This window comes from Amphibalanus amphitrite, unplaced genomic scaffold (genome assembly GCF_019059575.1).
Source record: "Amphibalanus amphitrite isolate SeventyFive unplaced genomic scaffold, NRLGWU_Aamphi_draft 000224F_arrow, whole genome shotgun sequence".
Classification (NCBI taxonomy): Eukaryota; Metazoa; Arthropoda; class Thecostraca; order Balanomorpha; family Balanidae; genus Amphibalanus; species Amphibalanus amphitrite.
Window position 1 is genome coordinate 324,226 of NW_024881719.1, and position 24,266 is coordinate 348,491.

The 24,266-nt window shown below is 51.1% G+C and overlaps 2 protein-coding genes across 9 annotated transcripts in view; one reads left to right on the forward strand and one right to left on the reverse strand.

Moving 5' to 3' along the window:
- The window catches only part of LOC122385603 (nascent polypeptide-associated complex subunit alpha, muscle-specific form-like), a 41,509-nt gene extending 26,967 nt beyond the window's left edge, over nucleotides 1-14,542 (forward strand). The window contains exons 6-8 of the mRNA XM_043373983.1: nucleotides 4,107-4,283; nucleotides 13,606-13,732; nucleotides 14,068-14,542. Coding sequence (XP_043229918.1) covers nucleotides 4,107-4,283; nucleotides 13,606-13,732; nucleotides 14,068-14,264 — 501 coding nt within the window. The 3' untranslated portion in view covers nucleotides 14,265-14,542. The remainder of the gene's footprint in view (nucleotides 1-4,106; nucleotides 4,284-13,605; nucleotides 13,733-14,067) is intronic.
- Nucleotides 14,485-18,851, reverse strand: LOC122385570 (mediator of RNA polymerase II transcription subunit 22-like). Of its 8 annotated transcripts, none has more exons than XM_043373928.1 (4): nucleotides 18,730-18,851; nucleotides 16,662-16,778; nucleotides 15,963-16,063; nucleotides 14,485-15,564 (listed from the first exon to the last, which is right to left on the reverse strand). In XM_043373928.1, the coding sequence occupies exons 2-4, from the start codon at nucleotides 16,768-16,770 to the stop codon at nucleotides 15,346-15,348; spliced, it is 429 nt and encodes a 142-aa protein (XP_043229863.1). In that variant the 5' UTR covers nucleotides 16,771-16,778; nucleotides 18,730-18,851; the 3' UTR covers nucleotides 14,485-15,345. The 8 variants fall into 8 exon arrangements, with proteins under 8 accessions (XP_043229863.1, XP_043229868.1, XP_043229864.1 ...); XM_043373933.1 differs by having other exon boundaries at nucleotides 18,816-18,835; XM_043373929.1 differs by having other exon boundaries at nucleotides 18,755-18,815.
- Between the last annotated feature and the right edge of the window lie 5,415 nt (nucleotides 18,852-24,266).

Consider the following 24,266-nt stretch of genomic DNA (forward strand, 5'->3'; position numbering starts at 1 on the left):
CAAGCGGACGGCAATTTTGATTTGACACTTGTTTTTGTGTTTTTGAGGGGCGTTTGGGAGAAATCGTTTTTATGAATATTTTGTGATATCTCATATACCTTTGTTTGCTGAAAGAAGAACTCCTGGCTCCGGAATAACACCTTATTTGGCCCTTCATTCAGCATGATGCCGTCCCTCCAGCTCGTTTAACATGTGCTTTACGGCGCGTGCGAGATGGCGGGAGCGGATGGGGTCAATTGAAACGCTTCTCTGAGGGTCAGTTGAAACAGGGCCACAGGCCGTTTCAATGGACCCCGGTGGCCTTTGCAATGGTTATTGTTCAGGGGCTGTAAACATTAAAGGAAATAGTCCACCTTTGAAATGAGCTTTTAAACTGAAATAGTAGTTTAATAGAGCTCAATTTTTTACCCCTTTTTCTCCAGCCTTTTGCTTGAAAGCACACTATAGCCTGAGATATTTCTCATTTTTCTCATCCGCCCATTTTACCATAGTCTATGTACTTTATGTCACCTATTATGAGGAACTTTGCACTTTTAGCTTTCCAATGACCTATTGAATGTAGCATTTGGAAAAGTAAACCGGACAAAATATCTCCTTAAAAAAGTGGCCTTAAAGAGGAAAACATCCCATTGTTAAGGATAGGTGCAATTGACCCCATGGGCTGGTTCAATTGACCCTCGCATCGGGGTCATTTGAAACGGGCGTAGAGCTGTTTTATAAGCATGCGTTTGGCAGCAAAATATGTTTGAAACATAATTTTGCATATCTTAAAATAAAGCCAAAAGAGCATATTTTTTTCATGGCATTGTGCATTTTTCGATATGACTACTAGATCTCGCTGTGCATGTCAATATATAAAAAGTGGTTCAAATGGCCCCGCTCTCCCCTATATGGCTCAGCCGGCTTAGGCCGCCCGATAGCAGCTCTGTATTTGCCGCGCAGCACCGGCCCGATACCGGCTATCACGCTCCTGTGTTTGCCGTGCGCACCTGTGGGCTTTGTCCCGATGTGGCAAACCGTTCCAATCAGCTCCAACCCATGGCGGTCCCTGTGTCGAGTCCGGGTCTGGTCGGCCGCGTGTGTTTACGGAAATCTAATGGATGTCGAAGGGCGGGTCGCTGCAGTGATCTGTCAAACAAACCCAGTCGTCTTATGGCTGGACAGATAAACAGAGGCGTGTAGCGCTGCCACGAGTTGTGGGTTCCGGATGACCCAACCGAGTGCTGAAAAACCAGCAGACAGCAGACGTAAATCAACTCAAGGGCGCCGATGTCCAGTTTTTGTGGCACTTCTGACACGGTATATGCTGGCGGTGTGAGAATCCCGGCGGATGGTGTCATGATAGGAGCGAACAGTATGTTTACTTTCTCGGTGTCATTTAATGACAGCATTTAGAAGATGCTCTGCTAAGATTTGTTGTATTTAACAACGTAATCCGGTCACTTTGCTATTCGATAACAGGCTTTGCGAAGCAATTTTCCGTCTAGCTTGTCCCCCCGTCTACCCTGTTCATATCGATGAACGAGGTGGCCCAATGACTCAGTCGTGAGTCCCTCGAGTCGGCCGTGACTCAGTCACTATCACTGTGGCCGCCAGGACGGCGCCCGCCCAGACAGATCACCGCTCCAGAACTGAGAACTCTGGTCGGCCGAGACCGATCTGACAAAAACCACCACACCCCGATGACGGCCTGGAGGGGAACGCTGCAAAAAGTCCGGCTCGTCATGGACGGCCGGGGTTAATAGGTGTGTGTGTGTGTGTGTGTGTGTGTGTGTGTGTGTGTGTGTGTGTGTGTGTGTGTGTGTGTGTGTGTGTGTGTGTGTGTGTGTGTGTGTGTGTGTGTGTGTGTGTGTGTGTGTGTGTGTGTGTGTGTGTGTGTGTGTGTGTGTGTGTGTGTGTGTGTGTGTGTGTGTGTGTGTGTGTGTGTGTGTGTGTGTGTGTGTGTGTGTGTGTGTGTGTGTGTGTGTGTGTGTGTGTGTGTGTGTGTGTGGGAAGGGTGGGGGGGGGGGGGTAAAGGACGTCTTTGTAGGTATTCTTCAGATCTATCGACACTTTGTTTTCCATGCCTCATAGTTTGGATGCAGTCGACCTAGCCGCGTCATTCGACCAAATTGTAGAGCTTTTAAGTTTGAGGCGATAAATCGTGCCGAGGCACCCGTCAGCCCCATCATTTCAGTCGGTCACCTCGTCCCGAATTCACGCCTTCGTACCACCCGCGCCTGTTTACTGTAGCCCACACTGCTCTGACGGGTGACGAATCTTGTCCGGCTGCACCAGATAGCTCTATCTGAACCCGTTAGTTTGGGCTTTGACGTCATCAGATCAGAGCACCGCCTGTGTTGCATGACGGTCTAGCCGGGATCAGGTTGTCTCATGCGGTTTATATCGGTACGTGAACTTAAGAGAGGGAGATGTGCTCAGGTTATTTGCGTGTGACACGGTATTGTGTCAGGGACGTCTTGCTTGGTTTTCATCCTAGTCTGACGAGGATAAAGGGACCCAAATCACGTGTAGCTGTAAACGTAAGATCACGTGTCTGAGCAGACTGACGCGTGGGTATAAGGAGCGCGAAGTTTGCCGTTCGTGATGACAATAACCGGGCCAACGTTCGCTGCCTTTGTTCACAAACAGCTCCGAGGCATGCAAGTAGCACTTTGTGCACCAGGCCTGCGCAGTGCAAGACGAGTTGTAGACACATAGGCAGGCGTGGCATTCGGTACGGTAACGGTATACGATCACATCAAACACGTCTCTAACGGTGAGCCGTCTGAGCTGGGTGCCGATTCTTCGGATGCCTGTTCATCATTACAGCGTCAGCCAATTAGGGGATGTCGTGAAGGGATGCCGTAGATATTTCACTGTTTGCCTCAGTTCGATTCAGTTCGCTATGTGGGATGCTTGTTTGCCGATTTGCCGGATATCTCCTGATGCGACTGCTGAATAGCGACTTGTGGATGTCACGCGACCTTCAGCCTGTTTCGCCGACTCCTTTCTCCAGCAGGACTCCGACTTGTTTCTGCGAACTGTGCAGCGTGGCCTTGTCGCATTCCACCCGGGTGTTGGGGTTCACAAGGTAAATAAGCTGGAAGCCACCGAACTGGCTGCAACTGCAGATTACCTAAATAGGCCGGCCATGTGATCAAAAGAGGCTTGCAGGATCATTCATGTGGTTTTCAATTTTTCGTGGCGCTCGTCCACCGCTACATGCCTGCTAAATCGCTGCCCGTTTTTCTGCCGGGGCGCCTTTCCCTGCACGTAGCGCGCGGATTGTTTGGCCACATCGGAACGAGGCCGGCCGTTCGGGCGAATGCCTTGAGGCCTGTCGAAACAAGGAGCGAGTCGAACCATCATTGGGAGCACCTGGCGCCCACGGCGGCGGCGGCGGTGTGGCCCATATCGACTGGAAATGGGCCAGGCCGGGCTGGCGGCCGATTCCTGCCGCCTCGAGGCACTACCTGAGCTAACCACTGCGCCGCTAGTTAGATCTGACAGGCCCGAGGTGGCAGCAGTAGAGACTCGATCGGAACAAATGGGATAGCATGCGGTAGCCGCCCCGCCCTCCGCCCACCGCGGAGTCCGCCCGCGGAAATGTTCCGCTCTGCCGGCGCGGTGCCCGGAAGCGATCAGCTGGCTAGCCACAGGGACGTGATGGATGACCTTCCCCGGGCGGTGAACTCCTAGGATTGGTATGCTAGAAAACCCTATCGTGGTCTGGGTAGTCACTGAAGGTTGTAGTGGACGTCTGTGAGGAAGTGACATTTTCACGGTTCAACGATGATTCGAGTTGAACTCGAATAGCAGTAGGAAATGCCGTGAACAGGCAGCCAGGCACTTATGCGGAAATAGGCTAATCTGTATGTGTTGTTTCCGCGTGTTCTGCCCCTTGCCCTTTTAGGTAGCGACTAGCGCTGATAATACCCAATGCTAATTATTTTTTATCAACATAATCCCTATAGGTACCAGTATTGTTAGCGACTGCACATGGAGCGCAATAGGCCCGTCAAATGCCAATAGTTACATTCCTGCTGATCCGTGCTTAGCACATAGACGTGCCAATGCCATTTGCACCGCACAATTCGATCTAATTCATAATCCTTTTGTTGCAGCAAATCGATTCGGGCTACGTCATCTTGCCAGGCTTTGACCCGGGTCAAACGTGCGACGATGACCTAGCCTCGACGCTGGTGTGCGGCCCGCCCTCCCCGTGCAACGTGGTCTTCACCAACGCCGACATCATCATCGACGGCAAATCTAGTCTCATGAAGAAGCCAAAGACGAGGAAGGTGAGTCGAGCAACTCGAAAGTCCGGCTCGGGGTTTGCTTCAGTTTGCCTTGGGAATTGGGATTACGGGCACATCAACTGACATACCGGAGCCGGTCATAGTCGTTTCACTCACAAGACGTTTTGCATGTGATTTGAAGTGACACCAGCCATTTGGTTTGTCGTCTCGTCGGCCGTCGCCGAATTCCTGCGCTTCCCTAGAAGTGACAGTGTCACCGGAGTTATTTAGGAGCCCTATTCGTACTGTGAACAACACCTGATGGTATCGTGTCTGTAAGTGGGTGAGCGACTATCCATCATCGGTCGAGGCGGGCCTTATCTGCGGCCGGGCGGATCTCCCAATCGGCCGAACTTCGGGGGCTGACAGCCGAACTCCGCGGGGACGCCCTGATACAGGATGTCGATGTAGGAGGATGTCGCGGGGTCACCTGATACCCGGCGAGGCACTTACTGCAGCGGAAAGGGTGCCACAGTTCAACAGACGATGGCGACTCCTTCACAGATTCTTTGTGATAAACCCTATCAGCATGGTCCGCCATCACAAGTGCGACGGAATGTGTGCAGATACGGTGACAGTGTTGAATTAAGTGGACCCCAAGGTCGTTTAGAGCACAACATCTAGGCGGAACAAGTCAGCTTTTCCGCCAAGGCCATATATGTACTGGATTATTGTTTGTTTGATGCAGCCTCCCCAAGGCTGCTGACACTTGCAGAGTAATGCTCTAAACCAGTTGCATATTCCTTGCATGCATCAAAAGCCGTCATCCGCTACAAGTGCTTATCACTGGAGTTTCTTTTATTACGATGTTGACCAACTACCTACATAACTGCACCGTTTGGAGTCGTGCTGAGGCAGTAGCAGAGTCGATGGGTACGCCGTGGCCAACCGGTCAGTGGCCGCTGACCGCTAACCGTTTAGGTACCGTTTATCTTCGGCTAGTGGTCGAAAGGTGGCCTCTGTATAATGCACTGTGGCCCCAACCTGGTACGTTCTAACCGAGCCGTCGGTGCATGCAGATGGGTTGAAATAAGCAGAAAGTAAACACCTTGTAACTGTGCGGCTATCCGTCCAGTGTCGAGACCGTGAATGCTTGACCAAACGAAGTTGAGTTGCAACACCGGTATCCGTTGGAACGTTACAACGTCTCGGTTTTGTCAGTTCATGTCACGGCGACAGTTCACTTCATGCGGCATAGTAGCGTGTGAACGACGGTCCACACAGCTTCCAGCACGGTAGCGGCTGGTGACTACCGGTCGACCAGGTCATTGCAGGTCAAGTGGCATGCCGGGCTGACCACCCGGGCCGACTTATTCCAGTCTCTGTAGGTACGCGGCGCTGCATTGTGAAACGGCGCCTGAAATGTGAACGGGAGCGCGTGGAGAAGCCTGCAGAACAGCTCTCAGTCACGTTTTGGTCGCAAAAAGCGATGGGCGTGAACGGGTAGCTAATTCAGATGATTGCCTCACCAGTCGACCCGAGAGCAGGAGCGCCCACTTGGCGCGTGGTACTGAAAGGTTCTTTGTGTTGAGTTAGGTATGGGTGACGTCAGCAACCAAATTTAGCCGCGATGCGGCTCTCGGCACTCTCAGAGAACAGCTGAGTTTTATCCTTTGAACGATGCTTAATCCCTTCTCGTTATCAGATGCGGATGGCTTTACACGGAAAAACGCGCTTTGGTATTCCACCGCCTTTTTTGCAATTAAGATTCGGCCTATGTAGATGAAGCAGATATTCAGCGCAGTGCTTTGCTTTCTTTGCACATGTTGGATTGTACAGCTGCGAGCAAGCTGCGAGTTCCTTTTCATGGGTAGACGGGATAAATGTAGCGTTTGTGTCTTCGGGTCTTTTGCGAATGTCGTTTCATTTTATTCTGCTGCTACGTAAATTTGGATTAGCGTTGAGGTAAAGGATGCATCCATTAACCCTCGCCCGCACATGCCATTTTCCCATCCTAGAACGCACATGGGGGGGGGGTGGTTGCCACCCCCCCCCGCGCCATTTCGTTCCTGTTGGAGATAGAGCTTAGCAGTAAAGACCAAAAAGATTCTTTGGGAAGAGACGAATCCAATGATACCCAGTTTTACCTTCTCAGGTCAGTCATTGACCTTCCAGGTCAGGTCAAACTAAAAAATGCTGCTGTTTTGGGTCACCGTTGGATATCAAGTGCGCTGCTTATCAAATACCGATGACGATGCTGTTTTCTGGTGCCAAGCCAGCTAGAACCTCTTTGTCACACTATCCGACCAGAATTTTGCTGCTGAGGTCATTTCAGGTCAAGTTAGGTCAAGGTCAATTATATGTGTTTGTATGTCTGTGTGTGTCTGTGTGTATACTGATGTGTGCACCGATTGTTTTTGGGTCCATATCACATGAAATCATGATCTGAGAAGCTTTTACCAAAAATGCAGTCAAAAAAACTTCACAAAAAGTAAATTCAGCTTGCCTAAAACGCAATTATCTTAGATGACCTAGGTTGACCTTGACCCTGACCTTGACCCCTGTACATCGTCGAACAACATGTTCCATGATAGGTGGGAGGTAAGACTGGCAAAAAAGGCCGAAATCAGGGTGTCAAAAGCTCACAAGGCCCATGGCAAACGCAAGATGTTGAGAATTGGCCATTTGGGTCATGACATGACCTGAAAAACAAGGTCATATCTCCGAAACCAAAAATCACAGAAACTTGAAATTTTCAGTGGACATCAAGAAAGGATAGACGAGCAGCTATACGAAAAATCAGCCTTCTAGCTCTAAAAATGTTGAGTGCAGAGCAGAAAGACTGCCTGGGGGGGTGGCAACCACCCCCCCCCCCCCATGTGCGGGCGAGGGTTAAAAGAATGGCCGGAAACGCCAGGAAATGCAATAATTGCAGTGCAATATGTCTGTCAGCAAAGGTTTGAAGGCTGGGCGCTGCCCTGACAACAGACCGCCGTGCTGGTCTGGTGGAACGGGCGAGGAAGCGGCGGTCAGCCGGCGCGGCCGTGTGTGGGAACGGGTGGCTCGTGCCACTTGGCTGCCCGTGTGCTACTATCGGCGCCGGTGCCGAGGCCGACGGATGGAGCTGCCGGCCGGTCAGGGTGAAAAACGCCCTCGGCTGCCTCCTGCGGTGTCGGATGGACAGGGCTGCCAGCGGGTGCTGAAGTGGTCGCCGGTCTCTGCGCCGTGCTGCGTGCTGATTACTGTGTTTGTGGGAGCGCCGACGTCTCTCGCTGACCCACACAGCCGACCCGTGCCCCGTCGGGTGAGAGTGTTTGCGACACGCGACCGCAGGTTCTGACCTGCCCTCAGCCCGTCGCGGTGTCTCTCAGCCGTCTCTGAAACCGAAACGACCAGACAGCGACCTAACACGCGACACGGGAGAAGTCACACTTTCACGCAGCAGCCGTCGAGCGCCATGTGTCTCTCACTGTGGTTTGTAGCTGTTCAGTGACCGTGCACGACCCGGTGACCTGCCTGGGATGCCGGAGATGTGTCGGGAGGCGCGACAGCTGCAGGAAGTCACAGATGACCTCTGCGACCTGCGGCAGACACCAGACGGTGTGCCGAGCCGCCACCGCTCGACGACCTCTCCCGGAAGCGACGTGTTTCGAATCTCGCTCGTGCCGCTCTCTGCTGCCGAGCGTGCAGTGTGGTGCTTCCTTTCATTCTTTGGGGCCGGGGGACGGCAAACCTGGGTATTGTTCTCGGTTGTCGACCGACACTGTCATGTGCCGCGGCCGGTGCCGCGGCCGGTGTCGCTGCCGGGGTCGCGACCGGTGACGGTCTGTGGCTCGGCGGTCTGCTGCCCTGCCGGGCTGACTGAGAACTGGACCGTCTACCGCCACCAGCGCTGCTGCGGCCGTGGCATGTGTTTCGCCGCGGCGCGGAGCGGGCTGCAGCCATCTGTTCCGCCAAATGCGGCGCGTTTTTGCGGCCTGGTGCGGCGGTGCGCCGTGTCCGTCCCGAACGGCAGACGGTGCGGCCGGGTGGGGAGCGCCCGCGGCCGCACGACTCTGGTTGGGATATCGGCACTGCTAGAATTTAATTCGGAGACAGACGTGGAAATTAAAGGACCGGGCCAGCCATGACATAATTCGTTGGTGCTGGGGTTGAGTTAGTGATTCTTACGAGTGGAAGTCTCTGAGTGTCAAGCTTGATGACATTGACTTGGTCACAAAATGGTCTACTTTTTTATAGGTAGGTAATGGCTTCATTTTGGTAAAGTGGTTCGAAGGCGACATATTTTCACACTTAAAACCCTTATCTTTATATTGTTGTAATAACTCATCGTTCCTAGTCAGCTAGTTTAACCTGCCTACGAGACTAGGTCTTTTCCCACGTTCGTCGCCGTTTCTTCCACGATACATCACTATTTGGCGGACAATGGACCATCTCACCGGGTCACAGGAAGCCAGAACAATGAACATTAGTAACACTGTCCCTTCTCTTTGTGCCGTCCGTCTGGGCTAACATGTATATCTCCATTCGGCGATCAAGCGGACGTTTCTGTCCGTTTTGTCTCCATCTCCTCGTTTACACCGTCTCCCTCTCCCGCTGGTGTCTCCTCAATCTCCGCCTTCGCCCCTAGTTGTCTCCGTCTCCGTGAGTCGGTCAGCGCCGTCCTCCCGTGCTCTTCCGTCGAGTATTCGGGCGTCGAATGTTCCGGGCACGCCGCTGAATACATTAGCGTACTACTCTGTGGGTCAGAGCATATCAAGTGAGCGATCGGGTTTCCGAGTAAGCGGCCAGTAACGCATTTACAAGTCGGCAATGGTGAGACTGCAGTTCAAACTGGATCAGGTGGTCACTTGGCGCCTGCTCCAGGTGGCCGCGTTTGGAACCGAAGGGAGTATCGGTACCTAAATGGACTGACCTTCGGTGGGGTAGCGACTAGCGAGGCATTTCAAATCACCTCATAGTTAGCCGGAAGGTATGATATAACCATCAACAGCACAGTTACCGTGCGGTTCCCATCTTTCGGTCCAAAAAAGTATGCGTGCGAAGTGGCGTGTCATGCACGCCCGTTTTATGAGGAAATCGTCGGGTTCTCTCACGCACTGTGCATGGCGAGGTAGCTGACGTCCGCATGGTGATCGGATGCCCATCTGTTGCCGGTCTGCGGTGGACCAGGGCGAAAAATGGTCGGAAATCTGCCGCGAGCGTGCATGTCAGGCCACATCGCTGGATCGCACGCAAGCTTCTTTCGGATCACAAGATGGGAACCACAACGTTTTGTTGCCAGACCCCGATTAAGTGTGAAGAATCTATGTTCTTGTCATTTTTGATGATTGTAATCCTTGCTATTTTAAGGGCTCGCCGGTGTTTTTCACCTTCCTTGCGATGTTATACGCCTGTCGTGCCGGTTGGAATGGCGCCGGTCGCCAGTGTTGTGGATCGCACGATCCGCTGTGGCCGGGGGCTGTTTACCCGGCCCGGGCGTCCCTCCGCGACCGATCGGTGATAGGAGGAAGGGCGGAGCGCCGATCACTTCCCTGATCCCGTGACGGCTCACTGGGCAGTGGGCACCGCTCACACAGGTGGCGATATTATTAGATAAGAATTGCATAACGGTCACTACGCGGCGGCGAGAAAGTGGCTTGCGCCATCTGCGGCTCTCTCCGGACATCTAGGGGTCCACGGCACTGGACGGGTCCTGGACCAGTTCACCGGAACTGGCAGGGACGACCGGAGGACGGAGAGATGGTAGAGTTAGCTGAAAATCCCGGCACTCTGAGGAGTCCGATATGCTTGGTATGACCTGAGCTGACATGCACGATGAGATTTCAGTGCATATTCGTTTCATGTTCAAAGTAGCGCGTTAGTAAACGGCCCGATTGTAACGGCTGACCCTAAGCGTCGTTTATGCGCTGATCTTCCTATCCCGATTGACGGTAGTCGGATAACTGCGTGCCTTCAGTGGAGTCTCCTCTGCCGTCGGTCGGTCGGACCGGACCAGCCTGCCCTCCAGACCGGAATCGATCCGCGCAGGCCTGGCTGGCCGACCGGAATGTCCCGGTCGTGCCGGCGCACAACTCTCAGATCCGTAACGGCAGTCGACCGGCCCGGCGGTCTGCAACGTATCGGTGCCCCTTCAGTGGCCTCTACTGACCTCATTTGACCCAGAGAAACCTTTGGGGGATTTAAGGATAGTATCTGATCGTCTCAATCAGCCTCCAGTGACTTTGAGACCTTGGCTGACCTCAGGTGAACTCTTGTGACCTCGAACGACCCCCAATGACCTTGCCTGACCTCGTCTACGAGGTCCTCCCGGCCAATGGTCTCGGGTGGCACCACAAGCGACCAACCAATCAGCTGATGTCACAGATAAGGCTTATGTTGGCCAGAGGCCTGTAGATGGTTCCGCTTGACCGCTCTCAACGTCCGCCCGCGAGACGAGACGGTGGTTAGATGGTCTGAGAAAGTTCGAGGGTCCTAAGCGTTTGGTGAGAAACACTGATCTTCTGGACCTTGAAGTGCGAGACCTGTTGTTTTGTACGGTTTGAGGTAACATGTCTGATCGAGTTCAGTGCTTAGTGTACCTATCTGCAAAGGTTCGGTGTGACATGATTGCCTTGTGTTACATATTGACATATATTTCAAAAGTAGGCTTATGTCCACCAATATCTGCAAGGGTTGCCTCTCTGGTCTTTTTCGAGTCCGTTGTGACTGTGACTGGACCATCCGGACCGCGCCGTCGGACCATCCGGACCGCGCCGTCGGACCATCCGGACCGCGCCGTCGGACCGGTTGGACGCCTCGCTGCAGCTCCGCCACTCCTCTCGCTGGCCGCTGCACCTCTCTGTCGTGACAGTCGGGCGCTGCACTGACCGACCCGGCCCAGCCGACCTCTCAAGGTGAACCCTTCAGCAGGGCGTCCTTCAGCCGACCATCATGACGCGCCGTACACAAATGGGCGCCGCTGATGGCTGCGGGAGGCATCTGGACGCAGGGTGGTGGATGCTGGACGGCGGGATTGGACGGCGGGCTGGACGATCTTTTGGCGACGGGTGGAACAGCTGTTGGAGCTCTCCGCCTCCGGTCCTATTCTGACCTTGGAGAGCGGCAATTACAGCCTTTGTGTAGAAAACGGTCCGTTGACCCGCGTGGATGCTTGCATCGACGGCAGAAGGTAGGCAGAGATTGTTGATGGACCTGCTGAGTGCTGCTGCTCGAATGCTAATTGCTATTGCTTTTTTCTCTGGCGTCTGGAGTTCGTTTTGTAACACCTTGGCACGAGGCTGGCATCTGAGAGCCTCGACTATCACCCCTTCTATCCTTCTTCCCCCCTCTCTCCCCGTCCTTACCTTCTGCCAACGGTCTGCCGTACCTATGACGTCATCATCTGACCCGGCAGCGGCCGCAGCCTGTAGCCCGATAAGGTGCGCCTCTCACCCCAACAAAAGTGCTGGACGAATGGGAGGGGACCATGTGCGTGGGTCGCCCTTAGTCTCAGAATAACGCTATCGGCACTGCAAGGGCTTCTGTTTGGTCCCTACCGGTTCAGCCGGGATTGGGTAACATCTGTCCGGCGCTGTCTCGTGGATGTCCCGGGGACAGGACGGCGTTTCCGGTCAGGACAAGTCACTGGGTAGGTGTCCCGGGCGGTGTCGGGACAGCCCTCAGAGTGGTCAGGGCTCCGGACAGCCCGTGACAGCCTCCAGACGGGTGCGGACAGGCCAGCAACTCAGGCCGTCAGCAGTAACTCAGCTGTCAGCAACTCAGGCCGGACAGGCCAGCTGTCAGCAGCTCGGACCGGACAGCTGACCGACAACTGACGGACAGGTGGGGAAGGGGAGCGTTGAGTCAGCTGACGGTTTACGCCACCCCTACCTACGCTCCACCCGCCGCGAGGGTTCGCCAGCATCGATCCGCCGGAACGAGGAATGGGAGACGGAGAGGTGCCGGCTTACGGTTTGGGTGTCTGCGAGGGGAGCTTTTTTGTACCGGTTATCCAACTGGTCCAAAATCGATGGCTGCAGACATGGCTCGTGTTACTGGGAACCAAAAGAGAATCAATTTGGAAAGTAGGTACTGCAACTAGGACTGCAACAACCAAGATTATTTTGCAACAACTACACCAAGGTAGAATAAAGGTAAAATAACTGTAATTTGAGGAGTCATGGACTTTGTTTATCTCTGCGGGCCCCAGGTAGAGGACAGGAAGTGGAGGAACCGGGAGGGCAATCAGCTGAGGGTAGATTGGAGAGGGACAGCCGCGAGAGCGCCGGGGAGCTGGTGAAGGGCGCAGACCGTCTGTCGCGTCACTTTCGCTGTCTTCGTGCGTGCCCACCGGACACGGCCGTGTCTGAGCTCGTGTCCGGAGCCGGCGGCGGCGAGGAGTCCGGGTTTCTAGCGGTCGACCGTCACGCATGGACGCCCGCGCCGCGGCCCGCTACACCGCACCACTACTGCTGGCAGTGGTCGGTGGCTGAACTTCTCACAGGAAACAACCATCACCCATGGTGGTCTTCATATCGCAATGGGTGAACTTGTATCAGTGAATGCTGGGTGACTTTGCCAGAAATTGAAACGGATGAGATCGGCGTTGCAACTGAAGTATCGGCTCAACTTTCAGGATCTCAGTCGAAAACTGAGCCAGCTCCCCTTCCCGGACGGGGCGGGTCTGGCTGTTTCATTGATCGATCTTTACGTACCGACGCAGTTTGGGGTCATGACCCGCTCAGCCCGAGGGCAAACGGTCGCCTCCGTCCCCAATGAAACACCCAACGCTGGCTGTCGGGTACGAGCCGTGCATCGTCCGTCGTCCAGCCTCGCTCCGTCTGCATTCCCTGAGTGATTAATGAGGGCCACGTCACCGCCGTATCTCCGAGCTGGACGAATATGGTGCGACGCCGGCGCCGTCTCCCGCCGGCTGCACAACACAGTCGGTCAAACTGCACGGCTGAGCTCCGCGGCCTGAGCGGGAAGACAAACATGGTCCACCAGGAAGAGGGGCTTATTGATTTTAGGTGACCCGCCCGGACTATTGAGGATGGTGCTAACCAGGCTGTATGGGACTGATGGGAATTGGGATGCGATCTGTTGCGTTGGAGTACCGCTCGATGTGAGCGGTAGCTGGGACAATGAATTCGTGTGCTGGAATTATGAATACGATAACTGCCAGGACGACGTGGCAGCACGATAAATGCCAAGTGATTGTAATCAGAAAAGCTTTTGCTCCTAACTCAACGCATGTTTATGTCGGTTGACCCCAGTTTCAAGCCACGTTTTACCCGGGATGAACGGCGACTTTTCACCAGACTGGAGCCAAGCACTGCTCACAGACCGTGTGTTATACGGCCGCTCGGCCCTCCATCTGACGTCCTGTGCTCCCCTGTTTCAGATGGTGGTCTCGTTCAACGTCAGCGGACCGTCCACTCACGAGTACCCCTCCGAGATGTCCCTGCTGGCGCTGGAGACCTCCGTGTCGACCACCGACGGCGACGGCAGCGCCACCACCGGCAAACTCGGTAAGTAGTAGTTGGTGCTTCTGCCACGTTGCGCGAAATCCAGAGATTATCTGCAAACTTTGGTGTTTTGGGCAACGCTCATGGTTCATGGCTGTTACGGATATTGGCATGCGAAGTGTATCTGATTAAATTGTTAGACAGTGTTTGAAATATCGCATGTGAACAGGTGGATAATGAAGCTCGATTCACTGGCCAATTGGCCATTGGCCAAGCATGCGAGCTGTTACCATTTGGTTCGTTTCACCGGTGCTTGTGCTTCCGGGCTGTAGGACAAGGGGCTTATCTCATAGTAACCCCACGTACGTCTGACCACCGTCTCTCTGTCTCCCGCACAGGCGGCCTGGCGAGCTACACCCCGCACAAGCTGTCAACGGGCGCCGACTTTGAGCTGGGCGTGTCCCGGCTGACCCCGGCCGCCCCGACCGCCCGGCCGGCCGAAAATCCAGAGGACGGCGACCAGTTTCTGAAACCGGCCGACGAGTCAGAGACGGTCACCTGGAGTTCCGAGACGTCTGCGGACATTCTGTTTTAGCGGCGCCCCGCGCGCGTCCGCCCGTTCCGTGTCGGCTGTTTTAGTTAGTGGGCGGCCGAGCTGCCGCCGCCTGCGTATCGAGAGTACGGCTTGTTCGATGTCGGTAGAAGCGCTGATGGATGTCGATGGCGCCGCCGCTGTCGTGTGATGTTCGTTCGCGCCGCCTGTGTTCGTTCCTGATGAACCGATATATTTATTGTATAGACTGTGCAAGATTTTACACGATTTTATGATGTATTTCAGATGATCATGATAAATATAGATGCTTTACAATGCTATGCGTTGATGAGTCTGCAAAGCAGTGTTATTTTGCGAATGAATGTCTTTATCGCTGCTGTTCTGACAGTCCAAATAATAATGAATACAAAATGCATTTGCATCATCACAATTCACAACATACGTCCGTGATGAACACAGTTCATAAGCCCTCCTCGTCCGGTCCTATTGTCCCACGCATGTGCATCGGGCAACACATAAGTTGCCGCGGAACAGGCGTTGTCTGTTCCATTCACCTGTGCATCTACCGGGTGTGGCTAAGGGCTTATGGGGAGGGACCGAGGAGACAATAACTGAGCGACGTGCCAGACAGCGTCGCTATCGGGGAACACAGGGCCCGATCGTCCAGCGACACGAACTGACATTGAGGCCGAATGACGTCGGGTGTCACGGAGGCAGTAGTCACTCGGTGGTCGAGAATTGCTGATCTGAGGACGCAGTAGTCGGGGATTGCTGATCTGAGGACGCAGTGGTCGGGAATTGCTGATCTGAGGACGCTGCGAACGGTGCACAGCTCTCGCTCTCGGGCCTGCTTTCAAGTACAGCAGTCTGTTGAAAACCTACGCTCACAGTACGATGATGATGATGGTGATACTGGTGACGACAATACGAATTCTTATGTGTACAAATGGTCAGCACAACACAGCAGACTTGTCCCCCGGTTTCGCACTGACCGATGATCCCACCTTTCTCGCCAAGCGTAGACAGCGCCACCTTCCGAGCAGCACCTGCCGCGCCTGGCGGAGCCGGTCAGCGCCACCCGTGACCCACCCGTCCGCCGCGGTATGTACCTACCGAGCGAACATCACTTGCACAGTCCCGAGTAGTACTCGTCCTCGAGCTCGTACAGATCGCGCGCCATGTCATCCTTGAGCTCGGTCAGCTTCTTGTCGATCTCCTGCTGCGCGCCCAGCGACTGCCGCGAGTGCTCCGTGATGGCGTCGTTCAGTGATGGGAAGTCGTTGAGAATCAGGTACTGTTTGATGTCCGATATGAGCTTGGTGAGCGACTCGGCAGCTCGAACCTGACCCGGAGACAAGGCCAGCTGGCGTCAGAACACAATGAAGGTATCACAAGTGCCTGGGTTGAAAGTTGACTGCGATTTGAAATAGGTACGGCCACGACCAAAATGGTAGGTACGACGGTACGAAGGTACGATCCAAATGACTGGTCTTCATAAGCAGGAATCATCAATTGCCTAAATGGACGGTAAAACAAACATTTTTTTGGAGAATTTTCGACATCATGATAGAACTCCCAAGGAAAACATTTGCACAGTACGCCTCACAACGCATCTGGTCCAGGTCTTCATACACTGCCCTCAAGCTTTGGCCACGTCCCCGTTTTTTTTTTTCTCTCTCTGAAATGTATCCCTTTCCGGCGTTTCGATCCTGGCGTCTATCGCCCCCGCCCATGTCTCACAATGTTGGCCGCTCGGACGTGCATTTCAAACATGTCTTGGCCCGACTGCGTCATTCGGGAAACCTGAGTCTCGTCTTCCACTTTTCCCAGTTTGATAATCTCTGAAGGCAAAAGGGGACAAGTCAATGTTTCAACACATAGCAGGAGCCCAGACAATCCAGCAGCAAGACTGGGCTCTGAAGAACTCTAGCTATAGATGACTAATCAATGTGTACCACTCTTAGTAGGTAGTTCATCAAAGATGTATGCCCCAAAGTATATTGGACTCGAAATTAAAAATAAAAAGGTAAATGAAATGCTCCAGATTTAACTACATTGGACATTGGACAAGCAGAGTGAGCTGAAGTCACTTTACTATAAAGGGAATGTTTCTTAACAAATTATCGCAACAAATTTGCCTTATTTGGGATTAAGGAAGAGTCTTTTCTAAGATTAGTCAGAACATGATCTCACTCTAAGGACCAGCATGGAATGCAGCTTTGAGAGCAACGGCTTTGTTCCCTAAAAGTCAGGGTCACTGGTTAGGGAAACTCAGCTAAAGCAGGCAGTTTGGCTCAACTTTGATGACCAATGTCAAACCAAACAAAATTATTTAACAGTTAAGGTGACATGAAACAAAACTTATATTCAATAGCCTGAGTCTGATAAATATAAAGAATTACAAGGCTTAAGAGGTGAAACAATAATCAACTAACTTACCAACAAAGTTGTCTAGCATTGACTTCACATCATCTTTAAGCCTCTTGTTGTAGGACTTCAGTAGTGCTTCTTTACTCTGTGGCAGAGCTCTTTGCTGCGCTGATGCCATTTTCAATTCTGAAAAGCAACAACATCAATAATACATCAGGCAATAATTATACAAAAAGACAGCAGATTATGCCTATTCCCATTAGCCGCATTTGAGTTATACCTACCTATTCTAGAAGGTTCAGATCTCTGAGGCTCTGAGGTAAGATAATATAAAAAGATTAGGTTGGTAGGATTTACACTTTCAAGCTTTAATCAAACATAGTGCACACCATTTTAACAACCAAAAAAAAAAACTACTCTGCTGACATCATTTATTATCAATAAGCAAATGAGCAGGTTATAAATTACCCATGATATAATAACAGCTGTATGATTGTGAGTTCAGGCCCAGTCCAGAAGGTTGTTTTATGGGAAATTGTTTTTATCAGTACACAACCAGTTCTGCTATGACAATTAATGGAAGGAGCAGATGTAACAGACAATGTTACCTTTATGATGTAACAGGAGTAAGGCAGGACCAAATTAATAAGTTCTTACATCTAGTTAACTGGTGTGTTTTGGGTTAAATTCAGGACACATTTGTTGATGTTCTTTATGAATTGAGGTAGGTACAGGCCAAATCAATGACTATCGAGGTGGGCTGGTCACTTTCTCTAAATGGTTATGTTGAATAGTTACTTTGCATGAAAAAATATGAGCTCCTGCCTCCTAAAATTTTTGCTGTTTGCATAACATGACCTATGTGGTCATGGCAATAGCATGGGAATGAAGGAGCTGAAGTACAACAGTACAAGCCACAGTCAGAGATGCAAACATCCCCTAGTGTTTGATTATAATAAGATTACAAACTATTGTGAACTTATCTAAAAACCTAACACAGTTGTATGTGATATAACGTTTCATTGAGCTCAGCAGGATGAATATGAATAAAAGTGCTAGGTTTGACCTGTCATTATGCTCATAGCATTAGTGAAATCAATTGAAAGAAAGTCCAATGGACTGCTGTTAGCATATCATGCAAACAGCAGCAGAAACAGTAGCAGCAATAGCTGCTGTCCAATGGACTTTCTTTTGATTAATTTCACTAATAACGTTTTTATTGAAAACCTAACACTTCAACTTAAAATGCATGTCGCTTTTGGAAGATTATTCTTACATTTTTGTTGGCACAATTATTCAAGTTGCTAGTTTTTTTCAAAAGGTGTTTGGCTCCAACCAAGTAGGTACGTTTTTCAACCAAGCACGCGTTTTAGCCAGCAAAACGGGCAAAAACTGAACCTGGGAAACTTGAATGTTGCCTTATATTAACATGTGAATTATTCCCGATAAATTACAATTTACATATGTACGTTTTGGAACTAAGCATGAGAACAATGGTGACGTCATGCTGTGGAACTAGCATTGCAATGTAATGTATAACAATCATGGAAAGAACCGCTTACTCAATTTGGGCCTCGCCCTCGGTAACAGTGAAAAACGAAGTTTTCCCTAAATTCGTTGGCAATTAATGCTTTCTTGCGGACATAATTGAGTGCCAGCTGCCACCAAAGACGTCATCATAGTATGCTCTTGTTTGTTTGTTTGTTTATTGGAGCTTTAGGGCGCGCAGACTGCTGGGGTCATTTTGCGCCCACATAGAATGCTCATTTTTAAGACACAATTTCTATGTATTTACCAAGCATAATTTAAAATCGATCATTTTTACGGTAAAAAATTATTAGCCAGACGCTGAAGTTGCTAAAATTCACGTGAGAGCTTCGATAATGCACTTGGAGGCTGGAGCCAATCACCTTTTGAAAAAAAAAAAACAATAAAAGCAATTATGTTGCAGTGATATAGAATAGATCACTGATCAATCCAATTCCAGCGCCTGACCCTGGAGTTCTTTAGCCTTAGCCTGAACTAACCCCAGGACTCTTTTTTGGAAAGGATTTGGAAAGGATTTCCTTTTATTGTTATTGTAGATGAAAACAGCAGGAAACATTGATCACAGCTAAAATACTATTTTCATATGTACCTCTTGAACTTTGAAGCTACCTTACAATTTTATCCAGAATCTTCTCGATTATCCTCACTGAACTCTCATAAACGAATTATATATCCTCTATATCCTCATGGATAGCGGGATAGCCTTGATCCTCATTATAGAGTTCAGTGATATATCCTACTGTTTTTGTTTTAGTGGCCCTAACTTTTTTGTTCGTCATTCATGCGTCAGAAACGCTTTCAGTAACCTATTGCTAAAAAACTGCAGTTAGCACGGAACTAATTCGCTGCCCTAAAATGTATGTCCCGGCTTCTAAAACATACCTAATCGCCAAAATATATTTCCAATTTCCAAAATATATTTATAGTCACCGTGTTGATCGCAATGTATGAAAATACACTTAAGGTCATCAAACATTTACCAAATAATCTTTTTGTCGTTAACGGGAAAAGTTCACTTTCCTGAAATTAGTTTTTACAATGGATTTATTATTTTTTGTGTGCTCAAAATGATCAGAAAATAAAATAAAACCTTCCTATAAAAGGAATATTTGCTAAATTTTAATAGAGGAAGAACTATATTCTTTATCAAATAATGCTTGACAGTTGACGCGGAAGCTTATCACGCCCCAGCAAACATGCCGACGTCGGCCCGACGTCGGTTCAACTTCGGCCCGACATCGGCTGGACGTCGGCTATGCCCGCATGTTCCGACGTCCAGCCGAAATCCAGCCGACGTCGAGCCGACGTCGGGCCGAGGTCGTTTGCCGAGGTTGACTTGACGAGATCGTTGTCGTTGGACCGACGGGGCCGGCGTCGGCATGTTTATTGGGACAACGCGCCAAAAATATCAACCGGCGGCGGGATTCGAGCCCCCCAGTCGCCGACGTCGGCATGTTTACTGGGACAACACGCCAAAAGCATCAGCCGGCGATGGGATTCGAACCCCGTGTCATTTGAACGCGAGGTTAGTGCGCTAACCACTACATCACGCAGCCAGATACTGGATCTAGTTTGTTTTGTTGGGTTATGCCCTATCGGTCTGACAAGACCATTTCAGAGCCGGAAGGATGATAGGATGGAGACATTGGTCTTCTTGGCGAGCACCCTGGGTCCAGTTCATATAGAGTCCCTGGTCCCATTGCTGTTACGTGACACTTATTGGAAAGGGCGACCCCACAATGGATTCATATAGCCACTCTTACACACCTGCACCAACGTTTCCCAAAGTGTCCCTTTGATAAGTGGCACTTTGGCAAAGTGACACTTGCCGACTGGCATTTCTATATGAACTGGGCCCGGCCCTGGTGAGTTGCCGGGGCTGAGCCTGACCAAAGGATAGGCCGAGCAGCCCCCAAGCACTCACCGCATCCGGCTACGGGCGAGCTCGGCTTACGGGCAATCCCAAATGGGATAAAGTTTCCCGTCCAGTCCGGATCAGGGGTTGCGGCGTGGAGGAAGATTTGAGTTTCCTGAGGATATTTTGAATACAGAAGCTCTTTATGAAACATGAAACATGTATTTTATATTATTTTAACGGTCAAAACAGCGTCCGATGTCGGTCCGACGTCGCCCCGACGTCGACCGGACCTCAGCAATTGATCTCGGTCCGACGTCGGCCCGAGGTCGGCTCATCGGCTGGACGTCGGTACATGCGGGAATATCCGACATCCAGCCGACGTCGTGCCGAGGTTGGACCGACGTCGGGCCGACGTCGGCATGCCGATGCCGAGATGCCGACGTCACCCGACGTCGGGCCGACGTCGGCATGTTTACTGGGTAGGGTCCAAAGTATAATAGGTGGCGAAAAACAGACTTCACCATTGTAATCAGCGTCAAGAACAGTACATAAGGACCAGTTTCTAGGAAAATCTAAGGGGGTCCTCTTACCCCTAAAAAAATTAAACGCCTCTAGGGATCAAAGTATAATATGTGGCGAAAAACAGACTTCACCATTGTAATCAGTATCCAAAAGTGTAGATATGGACCAGTTTTTATGAAAATCTAAGGGGGTTCCCTTACCCCTAAATTTTTTAAAGGTCTATAGGGGCCAAAGCATAATATGTGGCGAAAAACAGACTTCACTATTGGAATAAGCGTCAAAAACTTACATGTGGACCAGTTTTTATGAAAATCTCAGGGGATCCCCTTACCCCTCAAAAAAACTTTGAACGCCTCTAGGGGTCAAAGTATAATATGTGGCCAAAAAACAGACTTCACCATTGTAATCAGCGTCCAGAAGTGTACATATGGACCAGTTTTTATGAAAATCTAAGGGGTCCACTTACTCTTAAAATTTTTGAATGCCTGTAGGCTGTAGGTGCCAAAGTATAGTATGTGGCGAAAACACAGACTTCTCCATTGGAATCAGCGTCAAAAACTGTACATATGGACCAGTTTTTATGAAAATCTAAGCGGGTTCCCTTACCCCTAAAAAACTTTGAACGCCTCTAGGGGTCAAAGTGTAATATGTGGCGAAAAACAGACTTCACCATTGTAATCAGCGTTCAAAACTGTACATATGTACAAGTTTTTATGAAAATCTAAGGGGTCCCCTTACCCCTAAAAATTTTTGAATGCCTCTAGGGGCCAAAGTATAACATTGGCGAAAAACAGACTTCTTCATTCGAATCAGCGTCAAAAACTGTACATATGGACCAGTTTTTATGAAAATCTAAGGGGGTCCCCTTACCCCTCAAAAAAAAACTTTGAACGCTTCTACGGGTCAAAGCATAATATGTGGCGAAAAACAGACCTCAGGCCATTGGAATCAGCGTCAAAAACTGTACATATGGACCAGTTTTTATAAAAATCTAAAGGGGTCCGAATGTGATTCTGAATGTGAATCTGAAGCTGAGGCTGTCTTGACAGACGTGGTTAAAATATCGACGTCTGGGCCAGTCGCGCCCTGTCGGCGGCGGAGGCGAGCCGGCCATGACGGCGCTGCGCTACGGCGGCGGCCGGCGCCGGCTCCTGCTGACGGCAGCCCTCTGCGCCGTGCTGGTGTCCCTATTCTTGCTGTGGGTCTCGGACGGTGCCGGAAAGCCCAGGAGACCGGCACTGGACCCGACTACCAGTCCATCTCCGCCGGCCGAGGTCGACCCGGCCGGCTCGGCCGCCGCCGCGTTCCAGCAGGTGTGCGAGGAGGTGCGTGTCATTCGTGCAGGGGGACTGGAGCCGATCGTTCGGCAAGCCATGGTGGATGTCTGCGGACAGCTCGGTCACTCCACACCACCGGCGCAGCCCACCGGCTGCCGAAAGGCCATCAGCTATGACGCCATCGGCAGGCTAGGCAACCTGATGGGTCTCTACGCAATCATCTACAGCCTGGGTCGTTCCTACGGCGCCACGGGCTACGTGGAAAGCGGTATGTGGGGAACTCTACACAAATACTTTCCGGGCATCTCTCTGAAGTCCGTCGAACTCGCGCCTCAGGACGCCGTTTGGGAGGACATCACATACCAAGAAGTACATAGAAAGCTCGAGTGTCAACCGGGGGAAAACAACGCCGAACCTAGCTACTATCGGATAATGGACTGGCCGGCAAGAAACGGAATCGATGTGTTTCACCCATTCAGAGCCGAACTGCGACACGAGTTCACCTTTGCGGCAGCACTTCAAGACGAAGCACAGACATTTTTGAGAAGCGCTCGTGGAAACCGCACCTCGGCTACCTACATTGGTTTCCACGTGCGCCGCACTGACTTTGAGGCGTACGTCCGCAAAAAAATACGGCCGCACCCTGCCCGATGTCGAGTACTTTGAACGAACGTTGACCTACTACCGCGAACGCTTCAGCGACGCCCTCTTCATCGTCTGCTCCGGCGACATCGACTTTGTCACTGAACGGCTTAACGCCAAACAGAACGACGACATCTTGATCGCCGGCAACCGAGACATCAGCGACCCGGGCCGGGACATGGCTCTGCTGTCGGCCTGCAACCACTCAGTGGTGACTGTGGGCACGTACGGCTTCTGGGGCGCCTACCTGGCCGGCGGCACGGTGCTGGCTCCCGATGAGAAGGCCCACCTGAGTCGAGCCGACGGCAGCGTGCCCCTGATGGTCGTTCAGAAGGCTGGAGCCACCAACTGGGTGATGCTCTGGAGCTGACAGCCACCAGCTGGAGATGCTGTCTGCAGGAGCTGACGTCTTAAGCTGGATATCGTGTCAGCAACTGACGGCCATCGCTGGATATCGTGTCAGCAACTGACGGCCATCGCTGGATATCGTGTCAGCAACTGACGGCCATCGCTGGATATCGTGTCAGCAACTGACGGCCATCGCTGGATATCGTATCAGCAACTGACGGCCATCGCTGGATATCGTGTCAGCAACTGACGGCCATGGCTGGATAACGTGTTAGCAACTGACGGCCATGGCTGGCTAGCCAGGCCTCTGATAAACCTCCTGAAGCAATTGTGTGTGGCACTCGTAGTCCGCGATGCTCCATGAATTGATAAGTGGTCGCCCCAACAGAACCCTAGTCAATAGAGACAAGGCATTTCCAAAAATATTCTCTTTAACGTAAAACATGACACAGCGATGCGAATGGAATGGACTTTTTGTGCAAGGATCACGTTGGATGCATTTGACATTTTATTCACCTTGCATTCTTTAAGGTAATTATTTGCGAATAAGTTAGCTCATTGTTGTGGTGTGAGTGATATATGATTCGGATAAAGGTTGGTATGTCTTTAGTATGCGTGATTTATTATTTACATATAAACAGCGCCTGAAAAGTCGGAAGCTTGAAGCATCCATCACACGCGGAGCATCGGTTTTGAGGGTGTTTGAAGTGAACACAGTTTTTTCACTGCCAAAAGCACCCTCCTGATATTCAAGAAATTACATAGAAAATAGATTACTGCCAGTGAAAAGGTACATACCGACTTTTAATATAAATTCAGCCCGAATGGTTGCGGATTGACAGAGCCGGAGCAGAGCACTAAGCAGAGTCTGCTGCAAGGACCCCGACCCCTACAGCCCGATCGCGCGCAATTTGGGGTTACAGGAAAATTTAGATGCAAAGGTTAACCCGCGCCCCACTGGGGTCTGCGTATAACACGCCCTACTGGGGGGGGGGGGGGCTATTCATAGCCCCCCCCCCCCCCCTCCTAACTCCGAAACTACTGCGCCGATCGTCAAAATTCAAACGGCGTCTGATAGCCCCGGAAAAAACTGTCGAGCGAAACCTAATTTCATTGACCTCGAGGTCACCGATGACGTCACAGGTCAGGTCAAAGTAAAAATTATTAGCATTTTGGCTTCTTCACGTTTTGGGCTCTGGCCGCCGTCTTACAAGCCAGATCAGGCTCATTTTTGGTTCGAACAGATGCTCTAGATACTCTGAGGGTACCAAACTTGTACTTTGATTTTCAGGTCAAGGTCAGGTCATCACAGGTCACGAAGATGTTATATTATCCGTCGGTCACGTGACACATGTTTCATGGTCCATTTAGGCCAAAAATTTCGAATTTGATGTCGTCTGTGTCATTTGAGGTCATTTTGAGTCAAATTTAGCTTAGGTCAGATCACTTTCAGGTCAAAAAAGGTCAAATTTTGAAGTT

Excerpts from the sequence above, each read along its gene's own strand:
- LOC122385570 (XM_043373928.1), bottom strand. The coding sequence starts at position 16,770 with ATGGCATCAGCGCAGCAAAGAGCTCTGCCACAGAGTAAAGAAGCACTA. Across the intron at positions 16,064-16,661 it reads AATGCTAGACAACTTTGTTG|AGATTATCAAACTGGGAAAA; the intron begins GTAAGTTAGTTG and ends TTTTGCCTTCAG. Across the intron at positions 15,565-15,962 it reads ACGTCCGAGCGGCCAACATT|GTTCGAGCTGCCGAGTCGCT; the intron begins GTGAGACATGGG and ends TCTCCGGGTCAG.